Consider the following 22,627-nt stretch of genomic DNA (forward strand, 5'->3'; position numbering starts at 1 on the left):
CCAGAAAGTGAAAAGGATAAATTGGAAGAAATCAGTCTGGATTCTGAAAGCAGAGAAATGGCATGTGTTTCCTTGGCACCACCAGAACTCCAGTCAGGTGTCTTAGATGGCAAAGTTGAAGTGACTCCTTCAAGTGTGGTAGATGAGTTAGTAGTGACTGCTTCCAAGGCTCTTCAACTCCCAGAACTCAAAGACAAGATCTTGGAGGCACCTGAGAAAATGACAGAAAAATCTGAACCGAAGGCACTGGGACAAGGGAAGAAGGAAGATAAAAGCAGAGCCGCAGAACCCATGAAAGGCTACATGAGACCCACCAAGTCCCGAGGACTCACTCCACTTTTACCAAAATCTACAGTCCAGGAACGAGAGCGATCCAAGCAACTCAAGTTCAGTGGTATGAACCTGCCGTGGGGAAATGTGTGTGCTTGTGGCTTTTGGTCAGCATCAGAAAGGCAAAGAGCTTGTGCTTTGGTTCCATCCAGACTCTAATCATTCTTGTTAACCATTGGTTTGTTGGCATGTAGACCTGTAACTGCTAATTATGTGTTTTCTGCAGCGAAGGCATGCCTTGTGTCCAGCTTGGGAGGCTGGTGACTTGGTTGCATGCCTTTTTACCCAGCACTGAACCTTGACTTTCAGGGGAAGTTGAATTTCAAACAATAAATTGTTTAGCAGAAAGCCTATCACCATCCACGGTATTATTAAATTAAAAAAAAAAAGTGTGCCTCCTATGTGTAAAGTTTACAGCCAAATTTTAATCATATCATTATTTTGTATAAGGTTTCACAAGAGGAAAGAAAACATTTCATGTCCAGCTGTGTGTGTGGGATTTTTTTTTTTCCAGTATACATATGTAACTTGTGCTGGTGGGACTAATTATCCAAATTGCTTTTGGATTGAATGAAAATGAACCCCTTATGGTAGCCTCCACCCAGATTGGTAAGCACAGACTTTATTTGTGTTTCTAGAAGTGGGAAATGATCTCTCAGTGATGCAGCTCTATCTTTTAGCAGTTTGTTGCTTACAGCCATTGGCCCACAGTTTCACAGGGGTTAGAGTTTGGACATAGCCTATGTCCATCTTGCCCATATAGGATTCCTCATAATTTTGCCCTTTTTGCCTCTAATCAGTGAAGTAATTGAGAGGAGACTGAGAAGATGATGATTCCTTTAAGATTTAGAAATGTTAAGGGTTTTTTTTCCCCTGAAAAGTATACATCTAATCATGGCCTTTGAGGTTGTTCACAGCCTACAAATGATGCTATTACTTAATCACTGTTTCCCAGCTTGCATGATGCAGCTACTAACTCCAGAAATGAAAAAACACTGGTTGGCCTTGGTGTAGCCAGTTAGGCTTTTGGAGAGGCTTCATCATGAGATGGTGTTCTGCATGGTATGGACTTGTTTTGGGTAAAGCTTGTGCTATGCATGAATATGTACCCGGTAAGGAACGTGTGTCGTGTGAGTAGAGAATGCTAGAAGCTATTATTTGCATAAGACATTCTGATCTTCTCCGTTTTTATCTTCCATTAGCTACCCTGTTGCCAAGGCAGAAAATGATGTTGTATGTAAAGTGCTTTCCAGCTTTCATTAAGATTCCCAGCCCTCTCTCCAGTTCATTAGTTTCAGGTTCTAGACCAGTTCTTTGGTTTCAGTGGTAATTAAAGGATAACATGTAAGTTTTCTGAAACTTAGGCATCTCTTTTAGCTCAGTATTACTGAAAAATGTAGGAAGAGGATTTATTCTGATTCTTGAGGAGGCAAGCCAGGTGCTGTAGAACTTTTGGGCTCCTACCTTGACCAGGCCACCCTCAGCAACATGTGTTAGGAGTAGCCTTGTAGAGTGGCTGAGGAGGGAGTGATGTATGTTGGACAAAATATCTTCTCTAAATTCTATCACACCCCTTCCCTAAGAACAATCTATACTTTTTTTATTTTGGTAGGTAAAATTATAATTTTCAAAAATTAACTTTTGAATAGGTTAATACATTCACATGGTAGAACGGGATATGCAGTAAAATGTAAGTCTGCCTCCCTCTGTTAACCCCCATCCACGCTTCCCTCTCCAGCAACCAGTATTAACAATGTCTTACACGTCCTTTCAGACAATTTACGCATAATCAATGATATATATATTTCCTGATTTTATAAAAGTGAGACATATCATGCATACTGATGTGTACCTTGATTTGTAAACCTAGTTATTTTAGAGCTCTTTACAAATCAGTACAAAGAAAGGGGCCTCAGTCTTTTTAAATAGCTGTATAGTATTTCACTGTATGGAGATACCCTAATGTATTTTACCACTTCTTTATTGATGGATGTTCAGGTGTTTTCCTTTTTTTTTCTATTAGAAACAAGGTGCGTAAACTAATCTTGTATATACAGAATGTCATACTTATGTACATACATACTTATACAAATACATCTGTATAATAAAAAGGGGCTCTGGGTTAGAACCTCTGATTTGAAGAATATATGTTTATCCTTTTGATAGGTGTTGCCAAATTGTTCCTGATAGGGGCACAGAGATGCACCAGAACTATACCCCCACCCTGAGCATAGGCCAGTACCTGTTCCCCTGTACTTTCTCCTACTAGTGTGGTTTTTCTTTTTTGTTGAGGTGTGCCAATCTAATAGGTAAAAAATTATTACTTGGTATAAATGTATTTTGTGTTTTACTTCTTAAATGACTTCCTTTATTATCCAGTTTATAAAAGCCATCCCTGCTCTGAGTTTATAAAAATATTTTAAATTTTTCACATTTTTAATCTTTGATCAGTCTAGAATTTGCTTATTTGTTTCTGTGTGTGTGTGTGTATTTTGTTTATGAAATATGCGATATGATTACTTGGTTGTCTCACTATATTTGTATATTCTGTCTCCCTCTGAAATGCCACCTTTGTCATGCTCTAAGTAACACAATGTGGCTTAATAATATATTTTAATATCTAATAGGTCTAGCCCCACATGTCACCCTATTTTTCAGAGTCTTCCTGACTATTCTTGCTTGTTTATTATTTCATATAAACTTGACAATTGGCTCATAGGTTTGTGGGGGAAAAATCCAGTCAGTCTTGTTCTTGAAATCACATTAAATATAGATTACCCTAGGGAGAGTTGTTGCATATGTTGAGTTTTTCTGTCCAACATGTAATACATGCCATATTCAGAAACATCACGTGTTCAGGTTTATGTGTCTTAGTCCCTCGCTGGTGCTTTCTTTGTGCAGATCTTGTATATTTCTTTTCTTTTCTTTGGCCTCATGGCTTGTGGGGTCTTAGTTGCCTGACTAGAGATTGAACCCCCGCCCTCGGCAGTGAAAGTGTGGAGTCCTAACCACTGGACTGCCAGGGAATTCCCAAGATCTTGTATGTTTCTAATAATGCTTATTCAGAGATGTTCAGAAAGCAGGCGAATGTGCAGATGCAGAGCTTTAGGCAAGCCTGGGCTCTGAGGCAGGGGACTGAGTGGAATGGGGAGTGCCTGGATTTGTCATAGGGAACTAGGCAGGGTAACCCCTTATGGGTTCATATGGGCTCTGATGTTTCATGCATGCCTGGTAATAGACCTGGCCTTGGTAAATTTTATTTTTGTTCCTCACTTCGAATCATTCATGTTAACTCTCCTGTGGTCAGATGGTGTTACCCATGGTTTTCAGTGTTCGGGCAGTAAAGATATTATTAGTGGTGTCCATAAAAATAATAGCATCTGCCACCTATTGAGTGAACACTAAGTGTCTAGTTGTCTGTGGATAGGTAGGTGGATAGTCATGTACACACACACACACACACACAACAGTAGTTTGAAGGATTCTCTCCATTTTACACGTGAGGAAATGGAGGCTCTCCATGTTAAAGTCACACTGATAGTGAAGTGGCAGAAATAGAATTTAAACCCAAGTCTTTCTGACTCTAAGGCCCATGCTTTCCTCATTCTTGCCTCAGAGGAACCTTCCAGAAGTTTTAGGTTCTTAGAAAAAGACGAAGGTCGATGATTAATAATTATACTTTTAAAATTTTAATATCCAAGCTCTATAACTAAGCACTTTTCTAGTTGGAAAATGGAGACACATCGTGAGGACATAAACTAATCAGAGGCTAATTTAGGATTAGAATCTAGGTCTTTTAAGTCTGTCTAGCATTTTATTCTCTAGGCAGAGACTGTGTTTGATTTATTCCTGTGTTCTCCCTACCACCCAGCTTAGAGCTTTACTGTATATGATGTCTAATGACAGTTTTAAAATTATAATTGAGTTACCTTTTGCTACACTTATCTTCTTTGGAAGTAGGGAAAGTGAATATACTGCTAAAGTCTCTTGCAGCTTAATGATTCCTCTCCTGTTATTTTTTTCATGTCTAAAGTTTAGGGAAACTTTAGCAGAAGGTTTCTTCACATATTATGCATATTGTTCTAAGTAAGGAACATTGAGATACTTCAGGAAATCTGAGCTCAACTTGTCCGAAAGGACTTCTTTTGGGACCGTGTATTTTGTGCAGGGAAGAGCAAGGTTGAAAGGGCGATCCTTACTGGACTCTGGTATATGCGATGGCTCCACAGTAGTCGCTCCCCTGGAAGGAAGCCAAGGAGAGCTGTGAGTGGCAGTGCACTTGGCATGTTGTTCTGTGAGAGGGACAGTTATCATGGGTCTCCATAAATAGGCCCTTCCCTTTGCCATAGTGAGAGCCATTTCTCCCTTTATCTGGCTTCATTTCTTCTTCAGTTTTCTTGAGCCCATCAACAGTCTTCCAACAGCTGGGAATATCAGTTTATGGTGGGAAATTCTTTTGGTGTGAAACTTGGAGTAATTTATAAACCTCAAATCCTAACAGTTTCAAGGCCCTTGTACATAAATAAAATATGCTCAGCAGATGAAAAAATCATTTGTAATCTTAGAGCTCACTACAGTCTTAAAACTGGAGAAGTGCCCATTTGGTAATATCTTTTTTTAAAAATTTTATTTATTTATTTTTGGCTGCGTTGGGTCTTCGTTGCTACACACGGGCTTTTTCTAGTTGGGGTGAGCAGGGGCTACTCTTCGTTGCGGTGCGTGGGCTTCTCATTGCGGTGGCTTCTCGTTGTGGAGCTCAGGCTCTAGGCACGTGGGCTCTAGAGCGCAGGCTCCGTAGTTATGGTGCTTGGGCTTAGTTGTTCCGCGGCATGTGGGATCTTCCCGGACCAGGGCTCAAACCCGTGTCCCCTGCATTGGTAGGTGGATTCTTACCCACTGCGCCACATCTTAAATGTAGTGCCATTTGTGAAGTTTCCTAATTGCTTTCTTCCCACTTACCCTCTCATTCTCTGGCTTGTTTTCTTCTTACTAGCTGTATATTAATGAAATTTATTGGGAGAGTCTATATGTTCAGTAACTAAAAACCGTTATTGTTTATTGAAACTTACTATACGCTCAGCACTTTCTTAAACTCTTAACCCTCAAACAGTTCTGTGCTACTGTTCACCTTATTTGAGCCAGAGCATCTAAATGTTCTGTGAAACAAGTCCAGCAAATATTGGTTGTTCTACTTTAAAAGGAATTTCTTCCCCTCACGCTCCCTCACTTTTACCCTCTGGCTGACAGCACTGGAAGATTAAGAAAGCAAATGCAACTTGCTTTTTACTTTTGGTGTTGCAGAAATTTTTACTCCTTTAAAATATGGAGTGGACAGTAGAGGGGACGTCCATGCATATTTTTACCTGTGACATTGAGTAGGTCATCTCAGCTGTGAGCAGATTGAAATTGCTAGTTTTTAAACTGTTCAGCAACGATGTAATTTGTATAAGTTTAGGCAAAAAGCTGATTGTCATATAAACATTTTCTATTGCTCTGCAGATAGTGAACACTCAACATGATTTGGATTTTTTAGTACTTAGTTCATTCATTCATTCAGCAAACACCAGGTAACATTATTCCCACATTCTAAGGGTAGATCAAGAAGCCACAGCTTTTACTCCTCAAGGATTCCAAAGTGGGGAGATAAACACATAAACAGATAATTTTACTCTAGTGAGAGAAGTTCTATAATAGAAAGATGAGCTATATGCCATGGGAATACAGAGCAGAAAGTAAGTCCTCTTAGGAGAGCAAAAGAAAGCTTACTGGAGGAGGTGACATTTGATGGGTCTGGAAGTTTGAAGAGCTGATAAGCAGGGTAAGGCATTCTAGGGGATAGACTGCATAGAGGCATAGTGAAGTGCAAATGCATGGAATATTTGAGGACTAGCAAACATTTGGGTGTGACTGGTATATACATCATGTGGGCAGCAGGGAGAAACATTCTGAGACAAGATTGGGGAGAAAAGAAGTTAAGCTCTTCAAGGGTCCTGAGAACCTCCATGAGCAGAGGATCTTAAACTTTACACTGGAGTAATTGGTGGAGGGAGTTGGGCTTTTACCTAGTTTCCTTGCATGAATCTCTTATCTTTTTCAGGGAGGCTATGCTAGGCTCAGTATTCAAAAGACCTGGAATTTCCAAGTTGTACTTCTTGGGGGACTTTTCATCTGTAAGCATTTTAATGCTTTTGCCTGTTAAATGACAAAAATAATGCAATTTAGTAATGAATGTGATGTCCTTTACTTAAGGGAGAACAATCCATGGATTAGGGGAGTACAGCGGACAACAGTGGACCGCTCTTACCGAGGGATTCTGGGCAAGAGCGAGTTTTATAGAGCGTTATAAGCGGCAACTGGGGGAAATAGGGCATGACTGGCTAGGAGGTCTGGGGTTTCCTTATAAGGCTAACAGGTCCAATTTTCTAGGGCAAGGTGAGCTAGCTGAAGCTGAGTCGAAGGACTGTTTGGTGTGTTTTAGGTTTCCTTGACAGTGAGGTGCTTTCCTTGACAGTGAAGTGCAGGCTGACTTAGATTTAGATTTGTGGGCCAAGCCACTGGGGCGGCCTCCATTTTGTGGGTCCTGGTAAATGAATTACCTTTATCAAGGGTCACATAAGTCAGATTACTAGCTTCAGTTTTTTCATTCTGTCTGCCTCCCAACTTTTGAAAGTTAATCAGCAAGAATCACGATTTTCTTGAGTTAAACATGTACTAAGAAATTTTTCTAAGATTTAGTAGAATATGGTTTTGAAATGTTTTTGCATACATGTATATTTATATATAAACAAACATCATTTTCTTCTAGGTAAGAAACTAGATTGCAGCTTCACAGTCTTCAGCTTTTATTAGTAGAGTGTCATCCATCATTGTAATCAGTAAACTTATCGACTTTCATTGTAATGATAATTTATTAGAAATTGTTTCCTGGAGACAGTAACGGGGAACATTTGGTCAATCTGGAAAGTAGCTTTGTTGCCTTGGTAACTGAAAGAATGCAGAGAAACCAGTTGTGGAGCGTATCAAAACCAAGGCCCTGAACAGGTTGAGTACTAGCTCAAGGCGCAAGGCAAAAACAGAAACATCTGCCAGTGCATCTGCTGAGATCAGAGACCTGCAAGCTGTGCCAGAGCCCTTGGAAGCTTGACAAATTGTTATACAGTCTGATAAAAGAGAGGTCGCCTTCTGACCAGACACATGGGAGTCCATGCACTTTCCTCAGACTCAGACGGAATGGAACTTAAAAACCTTCAGCCCAAAGGACATTCCAAATCAGCACCTGTCTACATGAGTTTAACGATGGGAGAGATCAGGTCAAATGATAGAAGTCCGTGAAAGGAATCCGTCCATTCCTCCTTGAGCAGAACTTTTTTGAGAGCCTACTTAAGCACTGTATCAAGCACTGTGCTGGGCACCTGCATAGCAGAGGTGGACAGGTCTTATTCCTGCCTTCTAGAAGCTTCCAGGAAAGGCACATACAGAGAAGATTATGGTGTAGTTTCCAAATCCTAAGAAGTAGAACAAGTATAGTTCTGTGTAAACATTAAGGATTCAGTTTAGGAGTTGGGGGTCTAGGAGACTTTACAGAGGAGGTGACATTTCTGTGAGTTCTGAATGAGTAGAAGCAGAACCCAGAGGCAAGGAATTCTAGTGGCAACTGAGTCTAGTAAGTCTTCAGGTTCTTAAGTACATTTCTTTTTACCTGGGCACGCTCAACTTTCTAAGACTTCATGTAAGTTCCTCATCTGCCAACTTGATAAAATATCACAGTGAGGGGGGCGGGGTGGGGGGGTTGAGTTCCTTGATGCACCTCTCTCCCGTGGGTGAATGTGCATTCCTGAGTGAGATTGTGTTTGTAATTCTGAATTGGACTAGGGCACTGACAGGGTCATCCTCAGGTTTTACTAATTATTCTGTACTAGATTTTTCTCATTGTTTGCCATCCAGGTAGCAGTCACCTCATTGGGGAGAAATAAACACATTAATTCTTGTTCCGTGTGATCTCTTCCTTGGTATGTGTTGCAAAGCAATAGTGTAATCAAACTATAAGCCACTCTGTCCCCTCCCCTCTGTAAAAGCCTCTGGATCTCCATGTTTTCTTAGTGAAGCAGGAGGACCTGCTTGCCCACTCAGAAGCAGCAGTGAAGGGATGCTCACAGTGCTGAGCACTGTAACAGGACACCAACATAAATGTAAGTCCACTTGAGAATGGAAAATAGTAGCAGACAATTGCTAAGGAATAAAGACACACCTTCCTCATTCTTTGAAAGCCAGAATTTGACAATGTTTTATCACCAAGCCTTTATATACCCAAGACTCATCTCTTATTTTTTCCCATTACTAATTAGAATCATCACCCTCCTGGCACCACCTTCATTTTTCATTTTATTATACATCCTTCCTTGCTCTTCCTTGGTGAGAGCTTTGCTGAAGAGTAAGGTGACCCTAGTTTCTTGCTAATGAACCTTTATTGTGCTTTCGTATGTATTGCTGCTAAGCTACTTAAGGTCAAGGGGAAGGAGAGGTATACATGAGTTGAGTTAATGTTCAGGACAGAGGTTAAGTTCACATTTTTTCCAGCATTGCAACATTGCCACTCCTGACCATGAACATAGCTCTGTGTTAGGTACTGATGCTAACGCAGGAAACATGTTAGGGTTGGTTCTTGCGCTCTAGTTGGGAATTGAGAAAATTATGTGCAGGGTATGAATAGCAAGTAGAGAAGTTGAGTAATGGGGACAGAGGCTCCAGTTAAGGAAGGTTTCTTGGGCTGGGCCTTGGTAATCCCTTCACTTTTTTTTGGCTGCATTGGGTCTTCATTGCTGCACGCGGACTTTCTCTAGTTGAGGCAAGGTGCGCGGGCTTCTCATTCTGGTGGCTTCTCTTGTTGCGGAGCACGGGCTCTAGGCACGTGGGCTTCAGTAGTTGTGGCTCATGGGCTCAGTAATTGTGGCTCATGGGCTTAGTTTCTCCGCGGCATGTGGGATCTTCCTGGACCAGGGCTCGAACCTGTGTCCCCTGCATTGGCAGGCGGATTCTTAACCACTGTGACACCAGGGAAGTCCATCTCTTGTATTCTTTTTTTTTTTTTTTTTTTTTGCGGGAGGTGGGCCTCTCACTGTTGTGGCCTCTCCTGTTGCGGAGCACAGGCTCCAGACGCGCAGGCCCAGCGGCCATGGCTCACGGGTCCAGCCGCTCCGCGGCATGTGGGATCTTCCCGGACCTGGGCACGAACCCGTGTCCCCTGCATCGGCAGGCGGACTCTCAACCACTGCGCTACCAGAGAAGCCCTTCTCTTGTATTCTTGATAGACTATTTCACAATATCCTATGTTACTTCAATTAGTGACTTACAGGCTAGGCAACAAAAATCAGCTTTGTTCAAGGCAGAGTTTTTCCCATCCTTTCAGTGTAACTTTTTTTTCAAGAATTTTCTCTCGTGGGTACCTCAATCCTGAAAGTACAGTTTGTAAACTCAAAGCTCAGGGCAGCAAAGGACTATGCTGAGTTAAATGGGGGCAGTGGGCTCTGGTGGGCGGCTAAAACCCCAAGCCACAGATAGCCAAGGTCCCTAAGTCCTAGAGGTCGGAGGAAGATGAACTGCTGCAGTGTGTTCCCGTGGCAACTAAGTCATCAGCAGGCTGGAAAGAGCAGGCAGGGCTGGTGCAGGAGGGAGAGACACATCTTGTCCAAGAAACTAAGAGGGATCGGGGCAGGAGTAAAAGTGCGAGGATGTATTGTCACCAAGTGTCTTACAACTTGGATACATGTCCCCAAAGTGCTGATCACTGAAACCTTTAAATGAACCACTTATTAGACTCTTGCACAATGCAGAGCTACAAGATGGAGCTCCCACTGGGCTTTGGGGACTCACTTAAGTCAGTTTTCAAGTTAATTTGATAAGTTGTTATGACAACAAAACTACTCTTCCTCTGAGAAACGAATGCCTCCAATTTTGATATTACATTAAGGTTCTTTGTTTTAAGTGAAATTTTGAGCAATTTTTTGGGGTCTTTGTTCCTTAAGGGTTATGGCTTAGGATTGGCAAATGAGTCTTATTTTTAAAACAGTTTTTTGAGTAGGTGATAGTGGAAGTGTGGGCATAGTGTCACATAAGCGAGTGTGTGGGTACACACGTGTCTATACTGGTGAAAGCCGGCATCATTACTATCCTCAGTACCCAGATTAGCACCATCCCGTGTTTAAGTTGCAGATCTAAACAGAGTGCCAGTTAACAGGAAATTACATTTTCAGTTTAACAGTGGCATTCGATTGTGCAGAAAGGAGCAGGTTCCTTGCTTTCTCTTTTTCCTTCATTCCTTCCTTTTTCCTTCGTTCCTTTCACACTAGTAAATACATTTATCATCCAACTGCTTGAGGAGAGAGGAGTGTTGGGCGAAAGACAGGTTTAGTCATGAATGCTGGTGTGATGTCACTGCCAGCTCTGTGATCATAGGTGGTGTTAGAGCTCCAGGAGCGGCGGGGAGAGCCGTGGAAGAGGCGATGTCGCTCTCACACAGGCAGCCAGCCTCACGCACTGCCACTCCCGGCCAGCTCTGTCAGGGCCAGCCTGCACAGTGCTGGGTGGATTCCACAAAAGAAATGAGCCAAGCTGGGTTTGAGTGGCAGAGGACAGAGGGCAAGCTGAATGAGATCGGGCTGAATGTCAGCATGGACGGGCAGCTGAAAGACGGGCTTGTGAAGAATGCCAGCTTCCTGGAGCAGAATAAGCTCTGCTTCTTTGAGGGGAAGCTAGACAAAGAGCTCGGCATTGAAGCGCAGGACAAGGAGTATCAAGCCACCTCGGGTCACCTTGCGAGCAGGTATGTGATTGCAGACAGCTGCCATCCCTTGGAGGGGAACTCAGTGCACCAGAAGACGGCCGAGTTACATCTGGGACCCAGAGAGGGGCCAGACAAAAACAAAGCCACTATAGTTCCGGGGACGGTGGCAGGGAAGAATGTGCCGGAGACAGAGAGCCAGCCAGATCTGGATTTCCCTGGGGCTGCTGACATGCCCACCCAGTATGTTAAGGAGCAGGAAACCAGTGTTTGGAACCCCAACTTTCATCCCGTGTCAGTGGCTCAAGACCCTCAGCACTCAAGGGAAGGAACTCCAGGAAAGGAGAATGGCATCCCTGCTGGCTGCCGGGTGATTGGGGTGGTGAGTGATAGCTCTGGGCAGCTCGAATATGAGTCCTCCCTAGCGGTGGCTGTAGCCCACCCAGCCCCCACTGTTGCGCACTCACCCACTGCCATTCCACCAATCACTAGGGTCGAGTTCACCCCAGACTATGTGAATGCCAGCTCTCATATCAAAGACCATGATAAGGAGTTGGAGAAATTGAGTTCTACCGAGGAGGGGGCTTTGCTTGACCAAGCCCCCCAGCAGAAAAAGGCAATGCGCCGGGCCCTGTCTGAGTGCTCTCATCTCTCAGTCCCCCCAGCTGTCAACCTTGCAGATAAGTATCCTGAACTTCCCGCCCAAGAAGAGCTTTCTTCTGGCCTGCTACTCCTCACCAGTAGCCCAATGCTGAGTCCCACACCCAAAAAACTGGGGGCTCCTGCCATTAGGCGCTCCATGACGGTGGCTGAGGAACAGACAGCCAGCCACAAATTGAACCCTGGAGAACTGCCCATTCTGTCTACTGAAGAGATACCTCCTTTCAACTGCGAGGAACCAGTGGCCAAGAGGAGAGAAGAACTGACCCACTTCAACAACAGCAGCAGCAGCAGCTCTGGGAAGAGGGAACTGGGCACTGCTGGGTTCTATCTCCATGGTAAGCTGGAGCAGATTCCTGAAGTAAGCAGCAAGGAAAAGGGACAAGAAGATACTAGTGAAACTAGAGCGGATTCATGCTTCCAAGTCTGCCGGGGAGGTGAGAAACGGCCAGGACAGACAGTTCTGGCAGGGAAGAAGGAAATTGAGGTCACCACAACCCAGAGCACTCCATCGTTCCTGTGTGAAGAGACCCCACGTGATGGTATGTTTCTAAATTTTGCCTCCATGGGGAACAAGCAGACAGCAAGGAAGGAACCAAAGTGGCAGATTACCGGCAGGAGCGTTAGGCGGCTCGTTCCTGCTTGGAGTCTATGACTGCCCAGGGAAAGCTGAATTCCCTTGCATCGGAAGGTTGGGGAGAGTGATGCGAGAGAGTGCACAAAGTGACTCTAGCTGGGTCAACCTGCACGTCTGTTGGTGTGACAGATGGTGTGGACTGAGGGCGTGGGCCGAATCCCGTCAGAGAGGGGTGGGCGTAAGACATAGAGCCCCTTACTTGACCTCATGTCACCCTGCCCACCCCTCCCCCATCCTCCCACCCCTCAGCTCCCTGTTGGTTTGAACCAGATGATTCCAGAGCCCTAAATCATCCAATCACAGCTGATTGATTTCCTTGCTTGAAAATCTGTCACTGTGGTTTCACAATGGCTTTATCAGCACTAACCTCCTCTCATTAAGTAGCGCAGTCTGGATGCAAGCTCTGTTTTCCGTTTTGCTTTTGAGAACGTTTTGCTTTTGTTCAAGCTGAAAAAGAGCCTTTTAAAGCTGGCTATTTAATATTCTTTTCCTGTTCTTCATGTTTGACCCGGTCTTGCTTCTAGTTTTCTCTCTGTGTATGTGTGTTAGGAGGATTTGTGGGGAGAAGGGGAAGAAAGGGAAAGTGGACAGTGGAGAGACTTGTGGTTAATAAACAGCTAAATGTTGCAGTCCTTGGTCCTTGGCGGCTGCCGCTTTGTCTTTCTTCCTGGCCCTTTCTTCTCTTCCCCACCCCCAGCTCTCCACGGGTCTTATTGTTGGTGGTCTTACAAAAGCTTGTTTTCCTCTGAGTCCAGTTTGTGCACAAAGGACCGTGATTCATAAGCTAGTTAATGGAGATTTACAATATGTGTTTTGTTTGTTATAAAAATAGTCTCTTTTCCTAGGAACCATTTCCTCTAGTATTTATACCTCTCAGTACATTTTTACAAAAATGTTTTACTCATTTTTTCTTAATATTAGAAGTGGTATTTTCTAGGGGGAAGGGTAAGTGGAAAGGACCATTGAAGACTGGCAGGTGTGTGGCGTGTTGTTTTTTTTTAAATAGAGGTGGGCAAAAAAGCGTCATATTTCCTCCATGGTTTCTTATGACTCCAAGATGATAAGACTCAGGTGTCCTATGCTGTCGCTTCCTTCTAACTGTAGCAGAACTGTAAGGGCCTCCTGGATAGGATTGTCTCATCTTCTTTTGCTTGATCCCCAGGTGCCCAGTTCAGTGCCGTATACCTTCTAGGTCGTAATGAGTGAAGATTTTTGTTCATTTCAGAACAAGTTTGTCCTAGTTCACACTGAGAGAAGTTCACGCTGGTAGGAAAAAAATGTCAGATGACTGACACACCTCACTGATCTGTTCACCTAATATATGTTTGAATGCTGACTGTTAAACTCTATGTAGATAAAGCTATATAAGGATTCATTGTTCACCATACCTATCATATGCCACTACCTAGGCCCTGGATATTGTCCTTATCCTCGAACGACTTGTGATCTAGTTGGGGTGGCAGGGGTCGGGGGGTGGGGGTTGTATGAGAGGATTGTGAATCATGAAAACTTTTGGGAGGAGGTGGCCTTGGAAGCCTAACAAAGTGGAGGGAAAGCCTTCCAGGCAAAGGTATGAAGCTCAGACAGCTCACATTAGGTAAAAGAACAATGATGAGTATTTGTGGGGCTTCTCTTAATTATTATTTAGTTTCAAAGAACAGAAACACAGTCATAGAAACTCAAATTTATAAAAAGCTATTTGTTGACCATCTCAGGGAATCCTATTTCAGGAAGTGTAGCCCAGCTACAGCCATTGTGTGTCTCACTTAGGACCTCTGCTTTGCCCTGAACATGTGTTCCATTCTCTTCCCTTCTGGAAAGTGTTCTCTGCCGTCTCTTACTTTTTGCTTCCTACTTTTTGCTTCCTTTGTGTCTCTGGTCTGTACAGGACATTGGTTGCCATGGTTTTGGTTCTGTGCCCTACTTTATATCTCAGGAACCCAAGGTTGCTTGGCTATAGTTTTCATATTTTCTTTCTTTTAGGGAAGGAATGAGTAAGTATATCTTATTGTCTCAGCTTGGTCCAGTCACCTGTGTGCCAGGTACCAAAGCCTTCTTCACCAGTCTTGGCCATTTTGAGCTACCCACTTCATCTGGGGCTCCTCTGGAGAAGGATGTGGGTTGAGCAAATATGCCAAAGCCATCTGTACATCTGTGGCAAGAAATAATGGGATAACAAATCTAGGACGTTGTTTGGAACCCAAGCTTAGTTGTTCCCTGAGTTGTTTAAACCTTACTCCCATGTTCAAAAAACTGTCCTGGGCTTCCCTGGTGGCGCAGTGGTTGAGAGTCCGCCTGCCGATGCAGGGGACACGGGTTCGTGCCCCGGTCCGGGAAGATCCCACATGCCGTGGAGCGGCTGGGCCCGTGAGCCATGGCCGCTGAGCCTGCGCGTCCGGAGCCTGAGCTCCGCGGGGGGGAGAGGCCACAACAGTGAGAGGCCCGCGTACGGCAAAAAAAAAAAAAAAAAACTGTCCTGACTGCCTATGACAATAAATAAAGTGGCCCAAATTTGGCTTTGAGAGGATTCACCTGTTCTCAGTAGAAAAGATAAACTGGAAGACAGAGGATTGAAGGCAAAAAAATCTCATGATGACAGTTGGATACATGTAGTAGTAAAAGGTGAACTACTGAGGACGTGATAGGGGAAGTATACCAGAAGCGAAATCAACTGGACTTGAAAACTGGGTGTGGAAGGTGATGCTGTGATTTGAGCCTGGGTTTTCCAGCAAGTAGTAGTACAAATAATGGAAAGATGCAACAGAAGGGAGCAGTTTTGTGTTCTTTGTGAACATTCTTCTGTGGAAATGTAGGGACATTTGGGTGGTGGTCTCTAGCAGTTGGCTGGTATATACCCCGGAAGCAAAGGAGGAGGCTCATGGTGAGAAGCACTATCTGGGAGGAAGACTATGGTTTCTGCTTATGTGGCGGTCATGCATTTTTCACTTGGTGACACTTAACTTGTGCAGGTTGAGATGTTGCATGTTTATATCATAAGCAGTGAGACTTCATGAAGTGTTCATGTTGTTTGCTGAAAAATCCTGTGCTTACTGAAAAATGTTCATGGTGGTCTGATGCCAGTGGCAACAAGTCAGACATTTGGTGAGATATTCTTTCAGCTTTCTAGAACAGAGGCGTTACCAATACCTTGCATGGTGGGGGTGGTTTTCTTTCTTCATATTTTTAAAACTAAAAAAATTCCGTTTTCAACTAGAGATGCATATGGTTTCAAGCATCAAAAAGTACAAAATGCTATACATTAGAAAATCTCCTTCCAAGAGAAGGTGACATTGATTCACTTTTTCCTGTTCATCTCTTCTAAATACAGCTAAATACTCTGGAAAGAATGCGCCAGGTAATCAGAAAAGGAATCTGAAAGGTAGAAGGGAGAGGGCAGGCTGGGTAGGGCTCAGGACTTGAGGAAGGACAGTGCAGTGAGTTCCCTTGGCTTTTCTTTTTAATCTTCCATGTGTCCTTGTCTGGGCACTGGAGGGTGTCTACAACCTGGAATCACCAACAAGCATAGATAAAAGAAGAAGAAAAGGCAAAAAGAAAGAAAGAAAAACCTGCTCTCTCTTGACCAAAGACCAGGCACGGGGAAGCCCTATTTCCCTCCCCATATCCAGCAGTGGTGGTGAACTCAATCTTCTTGCAGGTGCAGTGTCAGCAGAGGTCATCAGGGCCTACCTGTTGTGCACTTCACACCTGGCAGCAGTTGCAGGCCCGATCCACCCACAGTGGCAGGGAAGCTCATCCCCTGTCCCCACTAGGTGACCAGCGGCACCAGCCTTCTACCCAGTAGCAGAAGGAAAGGTAGGTAGGTTTCCTGCTACACTCTTTCCTCCATCATCAGGCCAGTTAGGTGCTTCCTGCTCCCAGTGGCTTCAAAACAGGAAGTCCACCAGCATCAGGCAGCCAGAAATCAGGCCAAGAGAAAGTCTGCATTCCGTGGGTCCAGCATCACTCATCCCCCACCCAGTGAAACCATCTGTCCCAGGGAAGTGCCTTGAGCCCTTGCAGGCAATACCAGCAGGGATTGAGTGACAGCCTCATGGAACCAGAAAAACACAGCAGGCCTGTATTGCACTACAAGGGCCCTGGGAACTAAATTGTTATTGAAACTACCTGCACACTAAATTTAAATAGTGATTACCTGCTAATATACAAAAAGGATTTTAAAATCCATCATAAAATTATTTCAAGAAGAAGTTATGAATTCTCTTGAAACAAATGGAACTAGAAAATCTCAGCAAAGAAATAGAAGTTATGGGCTTCCCTGGTGACGCAGTGGTTAAGAATCAGGGGACATGGGTTCGAGCCCTGGTCCCGGAAGATCCCACATGCCATGGAGCAACTAAGCCCATGAGCAACTAAGTACTGAGCCTGTGCTCTAGAGTCTGTGAGCCACAACTGCTGAGCCCGCCTGCTGCAACTACTGAAGCCCGTGCACCCTAGAGCCCATGCTCCACAACAAGAGAAGCCACTGCAATGAGAAGCCCGTACACCGCAACGAAGACGCAATGCAGCGCGCGCACACACACACACACACACACACACACACACAAAATACAATGAACAAAAACTGGTAGAGCTGAAAGGAGAAATAGACAAATCCACAGTTGTGGTTGGGGGCTTCTACATCCCACTCTAAGCAATTGATAGAACTACTGGACAGAATATTAGTAAAGGTAAAGAAGAATTTAACAGTAACATCAAACAACAGCATCCACTTGACATTTATAGAAATTCCACCTAACAACAGCAGAATATTCTTTTTTTTTTATTAGAGTATAATTGCTTTACAATGTTGTGTTAGTTTCTGCTGTACAACAAAGTGAATCAGCTATATGTATACATATATCCCCTCCCTTTTGGACCTCCCTCCCAACCCCAACCCTCCCCCCCCCCGCCACCCTACCCTTCCTACCCATCCAGGTCATCACAGAGCACCGAGCTGAGCTCCCTGTGCTATACAGCAGGTTCCCACTAGCTAGCTATTTTACACATGGTAGTGTATATATGTCCATCCTAATCTCCCAGTTCATCCCACCCTCCCATTCTCTATTCCTGCCCAGCAAATACGTTCATCTGTACCATTTTTCTAGATACCACATATATGCGTTAATATACAATATTTGTTTTTCTCTTTCTGACTTACTTCACTCTGTATGACAGACTCTATGTCCATCCACATCTCTACAAATGACCCAATTTCATTCCTTTTTATGGCTGAGTAATATTCCAGCCATATACGGATGTGGTATATATGTACCACAGTGTGTGATGTATGTACCACATCTTCTTTATCCATTCATCTGTCAATGGACATTTAGGATGCTTCCATGTCCTGGCTGTTGTGAATAGAGCTGCAGTGAACATTTGGGTACATGTGTCTTTTTTTTTTGGCTGCGTTGGGTCTTTGTTGCTGTGCACAGGTTTTTCTCTAGTTGTGGCGAGCAGGAGCTACTCTTCGTTGTGGTGCGTGGGCTTCTTTTGTTGTAGAGCACTGGCTCTAGGCACGTAGGCTTCAGTAGTTGTGGCATGCGGGCTCTAGGGCGCAGGCTCAGTAGTTGTGACACACGGGCTTAGTTGCTCCACGGCATGTGGGATCTTCCCGGACCAGGGCTCGAACCCGTGTCCCCTGCATTGGCAGGCGGATTCTTAACCACTGCGCCACCAGGGAAGCCCCATGTGTCTTTTTTTTTTTTTTTTTTTTTTTTGCGGTACGCGGGCCTCTCACTGTTGTGGCCTCTCCTGTTGCGGAGCACAGGCTCCGGACGCGCAGGCTCAGCGGCCATGGCTCACGGGCCCAGCCACTCCGCGGCATGTGGGATCTTCCTGGACCAGGGCACGAACCCATGTCCCCTGCATTGGCAGGCGGACTCTCAACCACTGTGCCACCAGGGAAACCCCATGTGTCTTTTTGAATTATGGTTTTTTCAGGGTATATGCCCCGTAGTAGGCTTGCTGGGTCATACGGTAATTCTATTTTTAGTTTTTTAATGAACGTCCATACTGTTCTCCATAGTAGTTGTATCAATTTACATTCCCACCAACAGTGCAAGAGGGTTCCCTCTTCTCCACACCCTGTCCGGCATTTATTGTTTGTAGATTCTTTTCAAGTGCCTGTGGAACATGCACCAAGATGGATCCTGGGTCATAAAACAAACTTCAATACATTTAAACGATTGAAATCATGCAGAATATATTGTCTGACCATAATGGAACAAATGAGAAACCAATAATAGAAAGACCACAGGAAAATCTTCAGTCGCTAAGAAATTAAACAGTATACTTCTAAATAATCCATGGGTCAGAGAGGAAGTTTTCAGAGGACATTTAAAAAATACAATGAACTGAATGAAAATGAACATATCAGGAGTTCCCTGGTGGTAGAGTGGTTAGGACTCGGCGATTTCACTGCCGGGGCCGGGGTTCCATCCCTGTTTGGAGGATGATCCCACAAGCCTTGTGACACAGCCAAAGAAAAAGAAAAAGAAAAAGGAACATGTCAATTTGTTGAATGCAGCTATAGCAGTACTGAGAGGGGAATTTGTGGCACTAAGTACTTACATTAGAGAAGAGAAAAGGTCTCAGATCAACACTCTGAAACTAAAAAAAAGAATGAAATAAATCCAAAACAAGCAGAGATCAGTGAAATTATAAACAATAAAACAGAAAAGAAAGTTTATTAAACCAAAAGCTGGTTCTTAAAGAAAACCAACACAACTGATAAACTTTTAACAAAACTGACAAAGGTGAAAAAGAGACACAACCAACCAATAACAGGAACAGGGGATATCACTACAGACATTAGAAGCATAATAGGGGAATACTAGGAGCACCTTTATCCTCACAAATTCAATAGCTTCGAAGAAATATACCAATTCCTTAAAACCCACAAATTACCATAACTCAACCATGATGGTAACCTGAAGAGCCATTAAAGAAACTGAAATTTTTTATTTTATTGAAGTATAGTTGATTTACAATGTTGTTTTAATTTCTGCTGTACAGCAGTGATTCCATTATACATATATACATATATTCTTTTTAAATATTCTTTTCCATTATGGTTTATCATAGGATATTGAATATAGTTCCCTGTGCTATACAGTAGGGCCTTGTTTATTCATCCCAGATATATGAGTTTGCATCTGCTAATCCCAAATTCCCAATCCTTCCCTCCCCTTTAGCCGTCACAAGTCTGTTCTCTGTGTTTGTGAGTCTGTTTATATTTTGTAGATATGTTCATTTGGGTCATATTTTAGATTTCACATATAAGTGATGTCATATGATATTTGTCGTTCTCTTTATGACTGACTTCACTTAGTATAATTATCTCTAGGTCCATTCATGTTGTTGCAAATGGCATTATTTCATTCTTTTTTATGGCTGAGTAATATTCTGTTGTATATATACACACCACATCTTCTTTATCCATTCATCTGTTGATGGACATATAGGTTGTTTCCATGTCTTGGCTATTGTAAATAGTGCTGCTATGAACATAGGGGTGCATGTATCTTTTCAAATTATAGTTTCATCTGGGTATATGCCCAGGAAATTGAATTTTTAATTAAAAAGCTTCTGATGGTTTCAGTGGAGAATTTTACCATACATTTAAAGAATAATTGACACCAATTTTACACATTCTTTGCCAGAAAATATGAGGAAGGAGCACTTCCTAACTCATTATATGATGTCTTTATTATCCTGATAACCAAAATCAGGCAAAGACAGTACCACACAAACTACAGACTGATATCTCCCATGAACTTAGATGCAAAAATTTTTAACAAAGTACTAACAAATCACACCCAGCAGTATATTAAGATGATTATACACAACAGCCAAGTGGAATTTATTCCAGGTATGCAAGGCTGGTTCAATAATCAAAAACCAATCAGTGTAATCCATATCAAAAGTCTAAAGAAGAAAAATCATAAACACATAAAATTCAACAAAATCCAACACCCATTTGTGATAAACTCTCATCAAAGAATAGAGGGAGAACTTCCTCAACTTGAGAAAGAGCATCTACAAAAAACCTACAGCTGACATCACAGTTAATAGTGAAAGACTACATGTTTTCACCGTAAAGTTGGGAACAAGGCAAGGATACTTGCTGTCATCACTCTTATTTAACATAGTACTGGAGGTTCTGGTTAGCACAGTAAAGCACGAGAAGGAAATACAAGGCATATAGATTGGAAAGGAAGAAAAAAATCTGGCTGTGTTTGTAGATGATATGATTGTTTATGTAGAAAATTCCAAGGAATCTACCCTCACAACCCCTAGAACTAATTAGTGAGTTTATCAGTGTCACAGGATACACTATCAACATGTAAGAAACAATTGCATTTCCATTTAGTAACAATGAACCTATTTTATTCAAAATCCTGTAATAAATATTCGTAGCAGCTTTACTTACAATAGCAAACAGCCAGAAACAACCAAAATGTCCTATAGTATGTGAACGGTTAACCTGTGGTACAGCCACACCATGGACTTCTCATGTACAACACGGATGCACCTCAGAAGCGTGTTGCTGGGTGAAAGAGGCCAGCTACAAAAAGTAGGACACTGTGTGATTCTACTTATATAATATTCTTGAAATAATATTTTAGAGATGGCAAGCAGATTAATAGCTGCCAGAGATTAAGGGATTGGAAAGGCAGAGGGAGTAGGGTGGCTCTAAAAAAAAAAGGGCAACATGAGGGAGCTCTGTGGTGATGGAACAATTAATATGTTTTGATTCTTAGTAGTGGTTACATAAAGCTACACATGTGATAAAACGGCATAGAACTGCTTACATACCCGCACACCTGCGTGCACGTGCACACGCGCACGCGCACACACACACACACAAATGAATGCATGTAAAACTGGAAAAGTCAGATAAGCTCTCTAGATTGTACCAATATCAGTTTCCCGGTGTACTATGGTTATGCAGGGTGTCATTGGGGGAGACTGGGTAAAGGGTACACAGAACCTCCCTGTACATTCCTTTGTAACTTCCTGTGAATCTTTACTTCAAAACAAAAAATTTTAAAATAAAGCCTCCTAACGCTCCCTATTTGTGCCTGTTCCTCCACCCCATCCCAAAATTAAGTCACCATTGTTTTGTTTCATCATCGTTCTTCCAAAGACTTTTTAAAAATGCATGTACAAGTGTATTTGCAATAGAAGTGTATTGTCTTTTCTAGACAATGGTTTCATGTTATACCTACTGTTCTGTGCCTTGCTTTTCTTTTCACTGAGTAGAGATCGTTCCCTATCAGTCATGGTTTATGTTTTCAAATTCAGAGATAACATTGATACTTCTGCCATATGCTTTAACCAGTTTTCAGTTAACAGACTTCTGGGTTCAGTCCTTTGCTTTTAGGAACAATGCTCTGGTGAAAGACCATACACATTTGCTATTTTGCAGGTATGTGAATATATCTCTAAGATAAATTTCCAGAAATTGTAATTCCGGATTAGAATTTATTTGCACTTGTAATTTTCGGAGATACTGCTAGACTGCCCTGCATCTGATTTGTACCATTTCACACACTTCCAGCAGCGTATGTCCTCACATTATCCCCAGCAGCTACTTTGAGATTTTAGGACTTTTGGACAATATGTTAGGTTAGAAATGGTATCTTTTCATATTTTCAAAAGTGATTTGTATTTCTTTTTCTGTAAACTGTGTTCATATTCTTTCGGCCATTTTTCCTGTTCATTTTCTTTTCGGCCTTTATAGGAGTTGGTTGATTTGTAGGAGTAGTTTATGTAATAAGCTCTGTGTCTTTGATGTGAGGTTCAATACTTTTTTCCTGTTTATCATTTGCCTTTTGACTTTTCGTATTGTTTTTTGGGGCACGTGGAGGCTTTTTATTTTTCTGTAGTCCACCTTACCTTTTGTGGCTTCTAGATTTTGTGCCAGTTAGAAAGGTGTTCCCCACACCCAGGTTATAAATTTCATGGTATTTTAATGCTTTCTGGTATAGCCCTATTGAAATCTGGAGTCACCTCCCCACAGTGGTGCTGCTGGGCGTAGCCTTAGGCTGTAGACTTTATTTCTGGCCCTGGATCTGATTTCATGGGTCTCCTCGGCCTTGTTGGAAATCTGGGTCACTGCTAGAACCAGATCAAGTTCATCTCACATCCTCCATAAAGTGGTGCTTTACAGGGAAAGGAAGGAAGGGGAGGACATTGGATGATCTTCTGGCTCTTAT

General features: G+C 42.9%; 2 protein-coding genes across 9 annotated transcripts in view; both read left to right on the forward strand.

Annotated features, from left to right (window-relative positions):
- MAP4 (microtubule associated protein 4) overlaps window positions 1–22,627 on the forward strand; it is a 170,781-nt gene that overhangs the window by 128,092 nt on the left and 20,062 nt on the right. The window lies entirely within an intron of this gene.
- Window positions 10,589–12,561, forward strand: LOC116762626. The gene has a single exon (XM_032649834.1). It carries the CDS (start codon window positions 10,830–10,832, stop codon window positions 12,420–12,422), a length of 1,593 nt encoding a protein of 530 aa, XP_032505725.1. The 5' UTR covers window positions 10,589–10,829; the 3' UTR covers window positions 12,423–12,561.

Source organism: Phocoena sinus, chromosome 11 (assembly GCF_008692025.1).
Source record: "Phocoena sinus isolate mPhoSin1 chromosome 11, mPhoSin1.pri, whole genome shotgun sequence".
Lineage (NCBI taxonomy): Eukaryota > Metazoa > Chordata > Mammalia > Artiodactyla > Phocoenidae > Phocoena > Phocoena sinus.